At 40.1% G+C, this 18,529-nt stretch overlaps 1 protein-coding gene across 4 annotated transcripts in view; it reads right to left on the bottom strand.

The window, feature by feature from the left end:
• Positions 1-31: 31 nt before the first annotated feature.
• Positions 32-18,529, bottom strand: part of rgs19 (regulator of G protein signaling 19) — a 43,960-nt gene continuing 25,462 nt past the window's right edge. For all 4 annotated transcript variants that reach the window (XM_036142557.1, XM_036142550.1, XM_012880035.3 and 1 more), the window contains 4 exons: positions 14,541-14,713; positions 9,351-9,431; positions 7,526-7,760; positions 32-3,407 (listed from right to left, as the gene is read on the bottom strand). In XM_036142557.1, coding sequence (XP_035998450.1) covers positions 3,219-3,407; positions 7,526-7,760; positions 9,351-9,431; positions 14,541-14,713 — 678 coding nt within the window. In that variant the 3' untranslated portion in view covers positions 32-3,218. The remainder of the gene's footprint in view (positions 3,408-7,525; positions 7,761-9,350; positions 9,432-14,540; positions 14,714-18,529) is intronic.

Raw genomic sequence — 18,529 nt, 5'->3', positions numbered from 1 at the left:
TATACTTACTGGGACTGTTTTTTTTTAAAAAAAATACAAAACATTTGTTGTTTATTGACCAATTAAATCTCCTCTTTGATAACATCTGTAGTCCAAATAAGTTAGGACGATGGAAAGATTTTGGCACGGATGCAGAATCTTCCTTCCTTGGAAATAAATGTATAAAAACAAGGAAGTGACACTAAGCTGGAAGCAGGAACTTCCAGATGATCCCCGCTGGATTTTACCTGCTGGACATCTGCAAAGAAATAATCCCACTGCAGTGGAAAGTCAAAGCTATGAAAATGAAACTCTATGATTGAAAAGGTTTTGAATGTCTGTTTCAATTCTTTATGGTTCAAAGAATTTCAAAGGGCAATGCTGGCCAATAGAACATAACTCGCAATAAAGATATACAAGATTATGTAACTAATTATAAGTATCTTTTGATTCATTTGCCTCCAGGTTTAGATCTGATTTTTTCAGCAGTTTTTTGGCATTTTTGGCATGTAAACACAGTAGAAATGTTCACTACCAAAGGCTGCATGGTGATGGCCATTTTAATAGAAAATAAATTATCAGATGAGTGAATTTCTGCAGCTACTGTGTTTATTCCTTTTTAGACTGTTGTCGTAATTTTGCCTCAAACTACTTCCGGCCTACAGCAATATGTATCCAAGTAATAGGGTTCTTATGGAGTGCTTATTGAGCACATACTGACAATCATTTTGGAAGCACTTTACCGCCACCAGCGAGTGAGTTATGCTCAATTCTAATACATTTTTGCCAAATTACTTAATTTGCTCAATTTTATATCCAACGATCTACTAAATTTACACAAACAGTTTTTTTGTATAAATGCAGGCTTGACATTAATACCTGTGGCCACCATATTGAATACTGAAATCAGGGTTGGTGAGAAAAGGCAGACTTTCCAATTTGTTTTCTTAGGATTTATGTAAGCTGGAACTTCCAGCTTCTGACTCAAATGGGTCATGACATTAAATATTTTGTAGCAAAGATGCTTTACAAATACAAATAAATAAAGCATTGATTTAGTTTTATGCCATTAACCTACCAGGGACTGCATATCTCATCTGGTCATGTTAACATGACTGACTGAGAAAGCTCCTGTTTGTTAATGTGCAAAGTTTTCAAATATTCTGATTACCAGCTTAAATGTTTTAATATTTGATGTTTTTTTCATATAGAGTGGCCCCAGATTGTGTGATATCTAAGCGTGACGTTTTTCCCATGTGAAGGTTTTGTCACAAAGAGATGTCCTGTTGCTGTCGGCATCACTGTGTCGAGGAGAATAAGACGTGAAAAGCCAAAACTTGGCACAGTTTGGACAAGACACCTGAAGTAAAATGATATTATATAGCTTTTAAGGAATCTTCTGGTTAACATGAATTTTATTCACTTTATTTCATCTACTTTGCTTTTATCTCCCTGTGTGTTTTTGTCATGTATTGATTTTTGTTAAGCACTTTGGTCAACATTATGGTGAATGTGGGAAGGGATATACAACTAATTGGTTAATTGACTGATTGAACGTGGACTTCATTTGTGCATCTGTAGTTCAGAGTCTAGAATACTTAAAATGCTTTAATTGGACCATTCTAGGTTGCCCAGTGATACATAAACACACAATTTAGGACATGTGAAATGTTTGCTCTATTTTAGAAAGAAGTTATTTCAGTACTAATTTTGGCATTAAGACCACTGTATGGAATGAAAGATATATATTTTTTTTAAAAACAGCTTGTGTCTAGTTGATACTGGTAATGCCAGCGATCCTCCGCGTCTCGTCTGTTCCTGAAAATTGTTTAGGAAGTTGGTTTGGTCTTGTGAGAAATGAGTCAGTCATCTGGTGCCTTTCAGCTCGAAAACACTCACAGCTAAAGTAGGAAAACCTGAGTTGAGAGACTGACTGTAGCCGGAAAAGGTAAAAATGTTTCGGAGCAGACATCCCCCCCCCCTCTTCTTTAACTCTTTGGCTTTTTCATCAGGTCTTACTGATAGTTGTACACCGGCCACGCTTGTGACTGAACAATCCCTGTAAGTAGAGTGACTCAAACATGGTCAGTGTGTGCCTGCGGTTCGGACTCCAGTGCTTTATTGCGGTGATGTCCATCTGTATGTTGGGCGGAGATCAGTACAGTCACAGAGGAACTCTCCTCTGCTTGCAAAAAGTCATAATATCCACGTAAGGGACTCAGTAGGAGAAATAAAAACAGCAAAACAAAATATAATAAAACTGTTCCATATAGTTTTTTTTTTTTCTTAGAAAATAGACTCTGCGTCTTTTTGTAAATCAGTAGTTGGAAGGAACGTCGGCCTTCCTTCGTCTGTTGGTTTATGACAGGAGGGTAACAACTGATCCAGGAAACAACTAAGAGTTTCTGCTTTTTTTTTTTTTTTTAAACCGGGAGATGGAGGGAGCACCGTGGGTTTTTCCCAGCTGAACGGTGGAAAGACGGCAGAAAGAAGGGGAATGATACAGAATCCATCTTTTTCTCTGACCTTTCCATCCTTCCTCAGGAAGAGGCCACTGCTGGAGGGGAAAAGAAGGTCGCACGTCCGGGAAGTCCACCTCTGATTGGCTCTTTAAGGTGACTGGAGTGTAATGAAAAAGGCAGGGCGTCGTTTGTGAAAATCCCCTAAGAGTTCATGGCACAGATGAATGTTTCTCCTCTTGAAATGCGTCAGGCTCTCACAAAGTAGTCAAGTACATTTCACAGCTGATCATTACTCATAAATACTTAAATATCTAGGAACGCTTCCTTCTCTGGTTGCTTACTGCAGAGGCGAGAAAGGAGAGGAAACGAGACAAGCAGGAAGGAGTTTGGGGGGATGGGAGTTGACCTGTAAACACGAGTGACGATAACTTAACTGCGTTTTATAAAAATAAAATCTTGATAATTTAATCTATGGCCATAAATGTTTACTGATTCTATTTTCCTCAACTTAGATGTGCAGAACATTCAGTTTATCCTAATTATTTTGTTATTTTTAAGGTCTTTTTGTTGGAAGATTGAAGAGGGTAAAGAAAGAAAGACAACAGAACGCAAAGTGGAGGAAGTCTTCAAGCGGACGGTGGCAAACAGAAGAAAGTCTGGGCAGTAACTAGAAAACAAAATGAAAACGAAATGATCTGAGGAGAGAGAAATGAGCTGAGAGAGGAGTGTGTGCGGCAGAGGAGGTGAAACGCTTCGGCACGGCAGCGTGGAGGTGGACTAGGACTCCGAGGAGGTGCGGGACCCGCCCTGAACCAGGGCCTTGTAGATGTTGGAGGAGAGGAAGCGTGGGTAGGAGTCCCTGTGCATCAGCGTGTAGATCTGCAGCTGGGCGTCTTCAAACGTGTGCGGCGTTGGGTCCTGCATCTTCCTGTTGATCACCTCCCGAACCCGAGCGTCCAGACTGACCTGGAAGGAGACGAGTTCAGGTGAGCGCCGACAGCAGAACCAGCGATAAATCATCTCATTTCTATCGTTAAAATACCAAATAGGAGAAAAATGTGTTTCAGATCAGTTGTTTACAGGAATCAGGAAGTCAATGGAGTCATCTGTCTGCAACGGAGATATTTCTGTTTTAAATGCTTGTCAGCCAAAGACGAGCAGGAAGGTTTCCTTTTCTGATCGGCCCATAGGTGGCGCTGTTGCCTGCATACATCGTCTGGATTTCAGCCCACAGGTGGGAAATAAAGCCGCTTTGTGATGCTGGAAGCTCAGAGCGAACACTGGAGGTGCTTTGTTTGAATACGCAGCAGGATGCCTTAAGATTTAGTTTTTTTTTTTTTTTTTTAAGGAAAGGCTGCTTCGTCGCTTGCTTTCCACAAAACATCTTTTAGAAACTGTGAGGAAGATTTGTAAAAAGGAAACAATAGTCAAACCTTTTATGAAAGGTGTTAAAAGACTGAAATGCAGAAATGGATTTATGGCCATCTGTTCATCTCTTTCCTAATCTGCTCATTTGTCTATTGGAACGGGGTTCTGTGGAGTAGCTCTAAGAAGTTAGTATTCTACCCACAGCCAACAGCAATTTAATTATAGTAGAGTTTCCACCTTATAGAAAACCTCTAAACCTTCCCTGCAGTTTAAGTGCCATATTGGGCAGATTTAACACTATTTCATAACAACTGCATTAACAGTATTTCCTTAACAAAACAAGGATCATGATGCTAACTTGATATCCTATCACCAATCAGCACAATATGTCTGAACTTGATCCATTCTCCGTCCGTATAATCCGCCTCATTCAGATGTCTGAGAGTGCATCAGGTAACATCCATTAACTTCCTGTCAGCCATGTTGCTAGACATACACTGAATTTGTATAACTAGTGACTGCTAGCGTAACAATTGTTAAATAAAACTAATTATATTTCTCACAATGTCAGCTACATCTTCCTTCTTCAGCGTACTGTCTGCTTCATGACTTTTGAAGCTGTCCTTTCATTAAATAACAGCACAGACAAATATATATGATCCAAAAAGTCACTTTAAAAATGCCATTTTCTTTTTTAAATTTGCAAAAACAATCCATGAAATGTACTTAAAGAAAGAAAATTAAGTTAATCTTTTAATCATAAGTTTTTAAATCATGTTTTTGATTTTTTTTTTAGTCACTTAAATGTTTCTGGCCATCCAACAAACTTTGATATCATACAAAGACAACCTGAGGGAGAAAACTAAGTGCAGTTTTCAAATGATTCATTAGTTAAAGTAATTTAAATCAGGATTAAACCGTGTCTATCAAAGCCTTTCTTTCTTACTGGCCACACCAGCCCTGATCTGCAGACCACTTCAATCAAACCTGTCTGACAACATGAAGCAGAAGAAAACATCTGAAAAAGCATCACATCGTGCCTCAGTCTAAAGATATTTAACAGTAGGGGTGGGCCTTTATCGTACCGTTTTATCGTTATTGTGAAAAATGTCTTAACATGATAAGAATCTGGGTTTATCTTAACAATGATAAATTCAAATTAGTGACGTCAGAGAACCCCAAAAACTGTCAGTATTGTCAGGTTTGTTATTTTAGCATTTTCCCCACTGTTGGGTTCAATAACTAGCAATACATTCAAAAATATAATTAAATACATTTACTGTGTGCGGTTTGGTAATAAAAAACCACACTTATTTTGAATTTTAATGTTACTTTATTAAATATGTTGTGTTTATGGGGCTATAGCTGACATGCAGTCACACACAGTTACTTAAAAAAAACAACAGCAAGAAGCTGTAAATAGTCTGTTATCGTTTGTTTTATCGTCACATTATTATCACAATATATTGTGATAAAATATTGCCCACCTTTATTAAACAGCTGGGACTCCAGTGACCCATAGTGAGAGCCAATATGCAGAAATAAAGAAAACATGGAACAGTTCAGGACTCAACAATAACAGATTGGACAAATATTGTCTCCATAGGTGGCTTCCAAGGTAAAAACAGAGATAAAAAAAATAAGTCTCACATTGGCCAGAAATCTTGATGATCGTCAAGACTTTTGGGAAAATAATCTGTGGACTAACGGGAAAGAAGGTGAAATTTTGGGATGGAGAGTTAGACTGAAACGGCAAGACGGAAGAACATCTGACCACAGTCACACGAGCTGGTGGTCGGTCTGGTTATGCTTTTGTTGTTTCAGGACCAGGAAGCTTTGCCTTAATCAATGAAACCCACCTTTCTGCGTTCTGTGAACAAAATCTTAAAGGAGAACCCCAAATCAACATTTTTTTCCCAAATAAACTGTATAAATTGGGCCTAACGGGTGCCATCTTTATGTTGCTATGCAAATTTAGGCATTTTCCTGTAAACCTAGGGCTGGACAATACGGAAAGGAAGCATTTCGATAAAATACAAATCTTTTTGATCGATATCGATAATCGGCCACCTCAAAAGACCAATCCGTGGTGAAACCTACAGCGTTGCACTGGTTACTCCACATGTTTCAGTGTTTTAAATTAAGCTAGCTCTCTCTTTCCCTTGTCCTGACCACGGCCCTCTGCTCGTCCCCACACTTATGCTTTTACACCCTAAGCTCAACAACCCCTGGGTTACGGAGCAAGATAATGTTCCGAAGCAAGCCAAGCTCCAAATGGCTCATGAAAAACAAAAAACAAAAAAAACGACAGGGTTAAGAGTGGCCTAGTCAAAGTCTGGGCTTAGATTCCATTGAGATGCTGTGGTGTGATTTTAAAACATCTGTTCCTGCTTAGAAATCCTCCAATCAGGCCAATTCTAAGTAACTTTGCATAGAAAAAATGGCCAAAAGTGAATGAAAAGACTCATTGCCATTTATCCCAAATGGCTGAGGGCAGTTATCGAAGCCAAGGGCGGTGCAACCAACCGTTAGCTTTAGGGAGCACTTATTTTATCACATAGGGCCAGGATGATTTAGAAAGCTTTTTCCCTTTAATAAATGAAACATTTAAGTTGGGTAACACAGTAAAAACAGAGGAAATCTGGAGAAGGGAGGAAATACTTTTTTACACAGCGCTGTGTCTGATCAGCTTTTATTCAATGACAGCCGGCCGTATAGGTTTAGGCCTGACATTTTATCACTAATCAGCTCGTGTAGAGGCAGAAGTACAGGGAGAACACACACACACACACACACACACACACACACACACACACACACACACACACACAGAAGCCCTGCAGGCACCAGCAGATATTTATAGAAAGACAAGCTTTCTCTTATGCTTCCCCTCTGCTCTTATTTAGGGAAGACTCTGTGTCCCTCTCACATACACACACACACACACACACACACACACACACACACACGCACACACACACACACACACACACACTAGAAGAGAGATAGGCATCGTAGCAAGGTCAGATGTGCAGACAGACAGCCTGGCATGCCTCCTCTGTGCCAAACTGGCCTGGTTGCATGTCTCTTAATTTAGTGCGTGTTGGTATGCGTGCGTCTATAAAAGGACTTTAGTGCCAGAGGGTGATGAGCGGAGCAGTTTATAGCTTCCTGTAAACACACTGTACAAACACACGCGTTGGCATACATGTCCGAACGAACATGTCGACACCTTCTGACAGGCCAGCGATGGCACCTGACAGGAGACGCCTCCGGCTCCCGGCCGCTGCTGAGCACACACAGCCACCCTCCTCCCACTCCTCACAGGCAGGAAAGGCGCAGCGCTTCATCTAACAACCAATAATCATCGGGTCAATCAGGTCTGAGAGACCACTGAGCGTGTGCAGAACATCCGGCACTAGAAAGCGTTTAAGCGCGAAGCAGGAGAGCGTCGCAGGCAGCGCTCTCCAACTCCAAGTCCTGCAACTTTTGGCCGCGTCTCTGCTCCGACACCCCGGACTCTGATATGAGCTCATTAGCAGAGCCTGACTGCATGCCAGTGAGGTAGTTTAGCCATTTGATCAGCTGTGCAGGGCCAGAGACACGTGTAAAACTCGCAGGAATCCTCGACACTGATTGAAGACGTTCCTTTCAGAGCACTGGAGAACAAATAAGTAAAAACTAACATCCCAGGGTTTTTCAGGAGCAAAGCCTACCTCTTTTGGTGATAATATAGAAATATAGTCTTCGTAGATGGACCGAGCTTTTTCTTCTATGGCACTCTTGTTGATTTCTTGCTTGAGGTCTTCGCAGGCCAGCCAGAACAACATGTTCTCCTCGCTGTACTCGGTTCGCAGGAACTCCCGGAAAACATTGCGACCAGCGGGGTTCCTCATCAGCTTGTCGAACGACTGAGACCACATCTGGACCTCCTCCATCGAGGGTTTGGGGCTGTGGGGCGAAGAGGGGGACATTTGTGTTTGTGAGGTGACGTTTTTCTGGTACCACAGGGAGCATAATGTGGAACAGCAATGTGGCTTAAAGGAAGAAGAAACAAAAATAAGTGGTTTAGTAGAAATTAAAAACTCATCTTATCTCACAGGCAGCTGCGGCTTTAACATTTTCTACTAACATCAATAGTTCAGATTCTAATGAGCGCATTTCTGGTTAGCTGTCATTGCGTAGTTTTCTATTAGATTAATGATAACATAGATTTATGATCAATCTAGTAGAGAACCGTGTAATGTCAGCTAACCAGATTAAGGACCTCTTATTATTCATCTTTAGAGATTACTTCCTTAACCTTTAATTATTATTAGACAAAAAAAAAAACTGTAGTCAAAAATGAATACAACCTGTGTACCGTATCTTTCGAACCATAAGAGGCACTAAATATTCTTCACAAGAGCGTAATATCACCGCAATGCAGAAAAGGAACTAAAAGTAATTTCAATTTTCTTGAAATGAGTGTATTTTTCCTTTATTTGCCAACAAGATTTTTGCACTTAAAGTAAGAGCAATTCATCTCTGTCATCTTATTTCAAGTGGAGTAATTCTAATTATCTTATTTTAGGGGTATAAATACTCATTCCATTAACAAATAGTCTTATTCAGCTGCTCAAACCATTCTTTTACTTCCCTTTTTGCAGTGCGTCCCTCCACGTCCACAGCTTTCTATCTGTCTCTGTCAGGAGGACAGAGTAGCTGGACTACACTGCCCTGTTTCTGACATAAGGCCAAAATAAACTTTTATATTGAATTAACTTACTAGGTTTATTGTTGCTAGCGCGTACTCCAGGCTGCCTTACATGAATGCACTTCTAGTTTAGACATTACAGTCAGGCAGTCTGGTAGACAGCTCAGGGGTCCTATCAGGTAGTGACACAGTGTACCGTAATGCTCCTAATATCCATTGAGCGGAGCGGCTTGGTTGCTAACCAAAGTCGTATTTACACATTTTAACAGATTTTTGAGCGCATTGTACCACATAAAATCAGTCAGTAATCACAACGGTGATCAGATATAAGGCACACCGTCAACTTTTGAGAAGAATTAAAGATTTTAAGTGTGCCTTAAAATCCAAAAATATGGTAATAGTCGTTTTTTGGTTGTTTTTTTAAAAGTTTGCAGGGTTTATATGCTTTCCCTTGCATTAACTCAGGTCCAAACTGATCTCTTTGTTTAGGCGTCAGAAGCTAAACGATTGGGGAACCACTGATTTACAGTTTATTTGCAGGCGCTCCAGCTCAGTGTAAGGCATCGCTGACATTTACTGTTATATTAGTCAGCATCAACTTTTAAAATGCTCATTGAAAGCAGTAAAAAAAGGAAGTAATGAGTCGGCAACAGCTGCGAGGCTGCAGAAACCCAGGGATTTTATTTTTAATTTTTACTTCTTCTAAAATTTAAAACTTCTGGGTTTTCCTTTTTACTTCAATCCTCGCCGAAACCTTTCCCCTGTGTCATACAAACAGAAAGAAATGTAATAAAAAAAGAATCTATGAACTGAACCCAATCAGTATTTATACTGTAATCTCTCACCAAGTTTCAAGTTTGGCTTCCATCTTGGTCTCCTGGGATATCCTCTTTCTCCTTCTCCTCTTCCGTCTTTCCTCTTCATTCCTGATGGTGAGACTGACATGATGAAACGGCTTTTATCAAACACACACACACACACACACACACACACACACACACACACACCTGCAGGCTTACACAACACTCACCACAGCTTACCACCAAGTAATTGCTTTTAGAACTACAAACACATGCACGGTCACATCCAACGAGGTTATTATCCCACTTAATGACAGCGCCAGCCCCAGTTATGTTAACAGCAGCGGAAAGCGGTAGTTACAAGTGTCTCTACTTTCACCGGGTGTAATTGACAGTGAGTATACCTTTGGGAACTACTGAGACATAATGACCTCATGGCTACTGTGGACCTGATTTTTCTTCCTTTATGTTTAAATAGGCGGGGTTTCAAAATGCACCGTAACTCTACAGCAGAGGATCATGTGAGAGAGCTTAGGCAGAGAAGGAACCTCCTGGAATGAACTTAAAAGCTCCTTGTTCCCATCTTTGGGCCGACGCTGGTCTGCGACGATCCCGTTGGGGAGATTTGCCTTATGGGCTGGAGTCCCAGGCTCTTTTTGCTTCGCTATTATGAGCTAACTCCCATCAGCATTTCTGTAATAGGGAAACCAGGAACCAAAACGATCAAACTTAAGCCTCTTTCACAAAAACTTTTCTGCCGTATGTTTTCAAAGACCGGCCGCGGGGCGACAGGAGGGATCGGGCAGCGTTGGAGGAAGCACTTTGCGTAAAATCTGCCACAGATGTCTCATTATAGGTTCTTTACCAAACAGTAATGGTGGACAAATTCAGTGTAACGACCTTATTATTGGTGAAATTCCTGAAAGTTTAACGAAATATCTCCCTTTCTAACTCCTCCTGTCAGAGCTGAAATCTGAGTCTTATGCACTCTTCCATAAACCGTGTGCCACCACTGCAGCAGTCCCTGCAGCCACGAAGTGTAACCAAGGTGGGCCGACCTCCAACCCCCTCACTGCATCTGCGATTTCACCAAACTTGGCAAAAAGGGCACCTTAATCCCACCTTGACGCGTTTTGTTAACGGGGCTTTAGAAACATCTGATGAAGTAAAGAAAAGACGACGGAGTAGAGCAGAAGGCAAGCCCACACTGCAAAAAGGGAACTAAAAGTAAGTAAACTTTTCTTGAAAACAGTGTATTTTTCCTTGATTTGATTAACTAAATGAGACTATTTGCCAATGGAATAATATTTTTGCACTTAAAATAGGAACAATTCTTTCTTGGAAACATTTCCAGCTCTCTAATAGTTCAGACATGCTCAACTGCACTGATTCTACCTAGGCGGGTCCTGAGTGTTGTGGAGTGATGATATAGTTTTGGCAGTGACAAGTGGGGTGATGGGGAAGGGGTTATTTTGTTTTATTGTATTATATCTTTGTGCTTCACTACCTGACTTGTTTTACTGTAGTTGTCATACCACTTTTTTTTTATTTGTGAAGTCTATATCTCTCTTGTATGGCACAACAAACTTTTGTATGAACAACTTGTCTTATTGGCTTTTACAAGCCCACCTTGTAACATCTTATAACTGTGCTCTGTTTTTTGTTTTTGTAAAATTCAATAAAAAATATCTTGAGTAAAAAAAATAAAATAGGAACAATTCATCTCTATCACCTTATTTCCAGACGAAGGATATATAATTATCTTAGTTTAGGGGTAAAAATACTAATTTCTTTGGCAAATAGTCTTATTTAGCTCCTCAAATTAGGAAAAAATACACTAATTTCAAGAATTTTTTACTTACTTTAGTTCCCTTTTTGCAGTGCATCATTGAGCTGACGTGTGACGGAGGAGCTAAAACAACCTTCGCTATCCAATCAGGATGGGACATTTCAACCTGCGCTGGTTTTATTCAACCTTTTATTTAACCAGACGAAAGAGCCTTTAAGATGTTTCACAACGGTGACCCGGCCAAGAAAGGCAGCAGCACACGTCACAGGAGACGTCTGTTAGCCCCGCCCCCAGCTGTTTTCGTCCAATGAGAAACCCTCCTCTACCTCCTGGTCTCCTTCCAGTCAAAACACGCGCTTCAAGCTCGTGCACAATCCTCCGGAGGAAACCAGGCTTCATGCCAGGACCTTTCTTCGTTTTTTTCTTTGACATGAATGACTATGTCTCATTCTCAGGTAAATTATATTTTCCTATGTGAACAAGAGGAGGAGCTGTTCTGCGCTTTGTTGTGAAATCGGCAGAGAAAAGTCGTCCCGCGTTGTCTCGAGGTCGCTGATAATTCCTACTAAAAAAAAAAGCTTGGACTGGCTCAATCGTGCAATCAATTAGTCATCTGTTATTATCAAACTATGTCTTTTAACTCACAATATATTTTTCTAAACCAGACTCTAAGATATTAAACGCTGGCACTGTTCGAGGGATTTCCAAACTATTGCTTGAGAGTCGATGGGTGGGAATTTATCATTAAACTAAAAGTTTAAAATTTATTCATGTTTGCATGGTGGATCACAGCCATGATTAAATAAGTAGAATTATTTAAAGATTAGAGATTAGATTTCAATTAAAGAGAAGAGAGAGGGCTGCCGCTGACCATATCACACGTATCACGTGCCTCACAAATAAATACGCCAATAGGGCAAGAAACCACAACAATCCCCCTTCATCATATAGTAATTAACAGGTTTTTGTTCTGAGGTCAGTTAGGGAAGTTTAATCAGGAATCAGGACTCAGACATACTTTAATAATCTCAGGGATTATTAAAAACCAAAAAACCACAACATCCAAAAAAAGGGATTGTTAATGATTGCTGCAGCTAAGTTTCCTTTATCTACACTGCAAAAAGGAAACTAAAGGTAAGCAAAATATTCTTGAAATTTGTGTATTTCTCCTTGATTTTAGAAGGTAAATAAAACTTGGAATTCCAATGGAATAAGATTTTTACACTAAACATATGAACAATTAATCTTATTTTAATTGCAGGATTTCTAATGATCTTATTTTATGGGTAAATATACTAATTTCATTGGCAAATTTTCTTAATTACCTGCTCAAATAAAGGGAAAAATACACAAATTTCAAGAAATTTTTACTTACTTTTCATTACCTTTTTGTAGTGTAGTGCAGGGGTGTACACATTTTTTGGTACATTGGCCAAAATTGAAAGTCAAAGACACTCGAGGCCCAGAAAATTAACACATTTTATTTTTAAACCGAAAGAATTATGTAATTTTTTTTACCTGCTCTACAAAATATGATAATTTTAAATAAATTAGTCAATTTTTTTGTAGGAAATTAATGTGTAAATCATTGTAGATCCAAATCCAAATCCAAAATAATTTAATTAGACTCGTTAACAATAATATATTGCTAGACTTTTTGGTCTAGCAATATAAGAACAGTATTTGGGTCGGTTGTTCTTTGGAAACACTTGCTGTATTTAGCTAATAACGGAATTCAAAGCAGATTTATTGCACCAAAGTCTACAGTTGAGTAATTTAATGTCATTGGATAGATGTTACTGTGAAATTTAAAAAGTGTGTTTATTAAAAGATGAATACTTTTTGTTGTACGTAACATTAATAGTAGGATTTGAACTTTTCTGTAATAATTTTGCCCTAATTAAAAACTAAAACCTTCCATCTGCATTCGCCACCTGTGCTGGTGGACCAAATCTTTCTTCAGATGCAGTTGGGGGGCCACCCAGAATCAGTGCAGGGGCCACAGATGGCCCCCGGGCCGTACCTTGGCCATGCCTACTCTAATGTGATTACATAGAAATGTATCAGACAAGCAGGAAGTCAGTAAGCTTCAAAATAGACCAGAAACAACAATAAGTAACTACTGTAAAACATAAATAAAACAAATTTATAAAACATTTAAAACTACATGCAATACCAAAAAAAAAGAATATACATATTTAGATTATTGCAATAGTTTATGTTTTAAAAGTACTTTATTAAGGCAGCGTTTAAGAGGAAAGGACCGCATCCATCCTGGGTCCAAGTGACCGAATGGAGCTTTGGACTCAGTCGCCTCCCTTTGGATGTTTTCTGGTCGTGATCCCATCAAAGACCCAGAACTGGAGGAACTCTGTGGGAACGTCTAGGAATCCCCCTGAAAACGCAGGAGTGTGTCGCTGGGCAGAGGGACGTCTGGGCTTTCCGCCTGAACCCTAAACCCCACCCTTGATGCTGGCCAGGAGTGCTACCATCTGCACCACCAGAAATGATCCCTGAACTCAAAGCAGACCAGGTCACTCACAGCTTTAGGACCAATATATACATTCTGTTGAAGACAACGAAGAAGGCTTGCTGGTGACAAACTGATTAAATGTAGCTACTAGTCTAATCAGCACTCTGAATACAACTAGGGTTGCACCAATAGCTCGTCTAATTAGACATAAAAATGCCTCTGCGCTCTAATGAAAGCTGTTTCTGATACCCTAACACACCCCAGCTAAGAGGCTAATTTTAGCTACATGTGGCACAGCTTTGGTGGAGGGTTTGTTACTCAGTGAGGAGGGCCCAGAGCTGGCTATTTATAAGACCTGTAAGACGTTTAAAGGAAAGCAAATCTCGTTTGAAGGTATGTCTGCTTCTCACTTTGCTGCTTTGTAACATAAAAAGTCAGGTTTTTCTTCAAAGAACCAGCCTCGTTTCAGTTGATCTCTCCTTCCTCAGTGTTTTATGACACAAGTGCATGTTGGTTTAAATCAAGGGACAATTGCTGATACAGATTTTTATCTTTATATTGCTTCGACTCTCATGCTGCTATAAATCTGCATGCTAGTAACTCTTGTTCTTAGAAAATCCAAAATGGGAACTGGACTAGAAAACTGCAGCCAGAGCCCCTCTGAAAATAGACTTCAGTTCATGAAGTTCTTGTTTTTACCCGTGCAGCATTTTAATAATCTAATCAAGTGGGAATAAAACTCTGAATCAGGTTTTTTTTTCCAAATCTGACAGCTAGGTTTGCAATAAAAACTTATTATCGCCTCCAAGTGCAGATTGTTGATCGACGCAGTGCTGATGAGCATATTTCACCAGCGACTGAGCAGTTTCTATTCAGCACTTGTGGAGCCGTGGCTGCATCTGTCTCCTACCTCTGGGTTTTACGACACAAGCACACGTTGGTTTGTTTGCGGCGGTGTGTGCTGGTTTCTTACCATGAGCAGCTGCAGCAGCAGCACCAGCAAAAGCAGCAGGCGTTGGGCCGCTGGGAATTCTGGGTAGTGGTCAAGCCCCGGGCCTCTCCTGCCCCGCTCAGGGCCGAGGTCTCGCTGCGACCTCCCCCCATGGCCAGCTCGACCCCCCGCTCGGCTGGAATCGGACCTGTGTACTGCACAGAGACGGAGAGCCACTGTGATTTTCACTTTTAATAATTTTAATACATTTACAGTATGAACAGAATGTAGCATTCAGCCGACTAAAATTATAACATTAGTCGCCCCCCACCCCCACCCCAAACACATTGTCACAGCAGAAAATCTTGTAAACTGGAAACCAATGAATGACACAAAAATCTAATCAGACCAGGGAAGGAAAAAAACAAAAATTCACATTTTGTGCTGAAGCAGTGACAGATGAATCTAACAGAGTAGGAAAATTATTTAAAAAATGTATTTAAGCTCAAACTGGACTCAAGACTGTGTCCTGGAGTCAAACTATAGAGATGATTCTCTCCCCTCTTTTCTTTGCCTCTTTCATGTCTGCTAGACTGCAAATAAAGGCGACTAGAATCATAAAACCTTTAAAAAAAGATTTAAAGGAGCAAAGTGTAAGTTCCAGGATTTTTGCAGACATCGCCCCCTCTGGTGACAAAGTGAAACGACACCAGTGTTCAGACCTGCGTGGGAGAAGAGGAACAGCATCCGCTGCTGCGACTGCGCAGATCTTTTGCTCAGAGGCGTAACGTCTGCTGAGCTAAGAAAGCTAGAAATATTCACTCGTGTTCTGTTGCTAACGTATCGACTGCGGCGGAGACTCAACAAAGTAGCCTGGTGAGCGAGAACGTGCATCGCGTCACAGCCACGCATACGCCCAGAGGATTCGGCCCGAATCATTCTCTCATGAACTTAATATGCGGCGTAAACAGGCAGCTGCGGTAAACAGAAGATAGCTAATTAGAAATAACATTCATAACTTCAAAACGTGCACTATGCACTTTTACGTAAATGTTAGTTCCTTTTTTATGACCAGAAATGCATTTGTGCATTTCACAAAGGAAAAGAGGAGCTGTTGGTCTCCAACAGTTTTTAGTTAAAGGAGCACCTTTAATAAACCTCAGCGCTACTAACGTCCAATGATGAGCCTCCATGTTGGCAGATGATAACTCTGTCCTCACTGCTGTTGCTTCCGGTGTTTGTGTTTCTTTCTTTTCTTTGTTTTCACTCAATAACTGGTTTGACTTCAAATGTAACTGCGTAAAATACTTCAATCATACCAACGGTTCAGCTTTTGTTAAGTACTCCCAAATTGTAGTTTATTACAGTAATGCGAGTAAATGAAACGGGTAATTTTCCACCATTTAGCTCCTTTACTGCATCAAACCACCTTGTTGGTCTGCACACAAACACTTCTTACTGGCATGGCATAAGTATTACGCTGCTACGGCTCCTTCGGCTTCATGCGGTTTCATGTTTGTGCTCAAACTGCTCTGTGCGGACACAGTATTCGGCTCGGTGGATGTCCTTGGAGTCAGCAGAAGTAGTTGTGGCATGTGATAAGACCGCCCCCAATGGAAGCCTCCCTGGGGAGTCTGTCCAGAAATATCCCGCAGGGAGAAGGCCCTGGGACAGACCAGCAAGTAGCTGGGCGGTATATATTTCTTCTCTGACCTGGGAGAACCTCGGGAACCCCCATGACAACCTGCTGAATGTTGGAGAGAAGCATGTCCTGGTTTTCTCCCTGGACAAGCCACTCTGCTTGGAAAAAAGTGTTTGCTCCTTTACAAAGTTCTTCTGTTTTTGCTTTTTTTTTTCACGTAATGTGTTTCAGATCGTTTATAAGCATAAGTACATTTGGAATCATGCAAAATAAACACAAAATTGTGTCTTTTCCCAACTAAGCTGGTCCTGTGTGATAAAGAAACTCCTCCTAAACCAAAGACAACATCCCTGCCTTAGACTCTGGCTTCCTACAATCTTTGGAGACGAACAAAATAGCTTGGTTGACATTTAAAAAAAAAAGTACAAGGCCATGCTCGATGTAACAATTAAAATGTGAACTGAGCAAAATGAATTATCCAAAGTACACCTGAGTGACCCGAGGGCATTTTTTTTTTTTTTTTTTTTTTTTTTTGCCTTTTAACCTGATTTAAAAGGTTGAAAGAACAAAGTTTCAGTTTAGTTTGTCTATTTTTACACTCAAACACTAGTGATTGGGAGAGAAGAGATACTGTCATTGAAAGTAAGATAAAACGAAGGGGCAGTGGATAAAGAGTGAAGGTAACACTCTGGCAGATAAAAGAGAAGATAAGATGTTGGCAAAGGAGACTGGAGTCTAAAAGAGGGACAGGGAAACAGGAGATTTTACAAACTGAGAGCTGGAGACACAAAGCAGAGAAATAGAGACGTGATGTAACACAGAGGAAGTGAAAGAGAGTGGGTATGGAAACAGAGCAGCCAATGTGATGCATCATGTGATTGAGCTGTGATCACACATACAAACACACACAGAACCCAATGCATGCAGATGGATTTTATAAATACGGACTCAGTTAGTTTTCCTAACTATGATTTGAAATATTTGTTTAAAACTGCATCCTTTGGGAAATGCATAGACAGAAAGCCCACTGAAGGACAAAATAAATGTCTCCGTAGTCCACAACGTGCCACTGTTCTACTTCTTCTGGTTTCTATCAGCCAGCACTGATTTATCTGATAAAACTAAAACCAATCATTGCTGCAGTTGATTGGTGTCATTGTGCAGAAATGCGGAGGACTTGCAAAAAAAAAAAAGCTTCAAATCTGAGAAAATTATCAGTGGGGTGGGGGAATGGGTTGGTAAATATATCAACCGGAGTTTCCTCTTTAAAAGGACACGAGCAGAAACGTCACAGATGAAAAAAAAAAAAAAAAACATAAACCGTCGGTTTGGTTGGAACGTTGTTACTTTTTCAGGTTATCAACCCACTGGCACAAGGAAACTAAACTCCTTAAAGGAGCAATAAGCTAAATGTCAGCGCTTGGAGGGCTGTTGAGCACTGTCAAAACAAGATGTGTAACAAGACAAACCTCTCTTTACCTTGAAATTAGTTTGTTTGTCCTTGATTTGAGCCGGTAAATAAGATTATCTGTCAGTGGAATGAGTATTTTTACCCCTAAAATAAGATAATTAGATACACTGCACTTGAAATAAGGTGATGGAGATAAGTTATTCCTATTTTAAGTCATTATTCCATTGACAGATCATTTAAATTGCCTTTTTAAATCAAGCAGAAAACTTTATTTCAAGAAAACTTTAGTTACTATTAGTGATCTTTTGCAGTGCATTGATGTATAAAAAGGTTATTAGGAAAACTCATAAATGTGAGCTTTTATTGATGATACGCTAAAGGTGCAGCTCTGCAGCAAATTCTGTGACGTAATTGTTTGAAAAACCAAATGGAGAATACAGAGAGCTGTACAGCTTGAACAATATTACCAAAAAAGAATACAGATATTTACACAGCATAACCTGGATATTTACCTGGACAGATTTTCTGCGTTCCCAGAGACACCAAGTACACAACTAAATATATTTAAGGACTACCGCATTTTTCAGACTACAAGAGGCACTTAAAATCCTTAAATCTTTTAAAAATTGATGCTGCGCCTTATAATCTGGTGTGCTTTATAATGTGGTGTGCCTTATATATGATCACCGTTGTGCTTACTGGCTGATTTTATGTGGTATAATGCGCTCAAAAATCTGTTAAAATGTAGAAGTATGACTTTGGTGAGCAACAAAGCCGCTCCACTCACTGGATATTAGGAGCATTACGGTACACTGTGTCACTGCCAGATAGGACCCCTGAGCTGTCTACAAGACTGCCTGACTGTAATGTCTAAACTAGAAGAGCATTCATGTAAGGCAGCCTGGAGTACGCGCTAGCAACAATAAACCTAGTAAGTTAATTCAATATAGAAGTTACGTTTATTTTGGCCTTATTTTA

The sequence above is a fragment of the Fundulus heteroclitus genome, chromosome 1 (genome assembly GCF_011125445.2).
Source record: "Fundulus heteroclitus isolate FHET01 chromosome 1, MU-UCD_Fhet_4.1, whole genome shotgun sequence".
NCBI classification, from domain to species: Eukaryota; Metazoa; Chordata; class Actinopteri; order Cyprinodontiformes; family Fundulidae; genus Fundulus; species Fundulus heteroclitus.
This window is presented reverse-complemented; position numbering and strand designations above follow the sequence as displayed.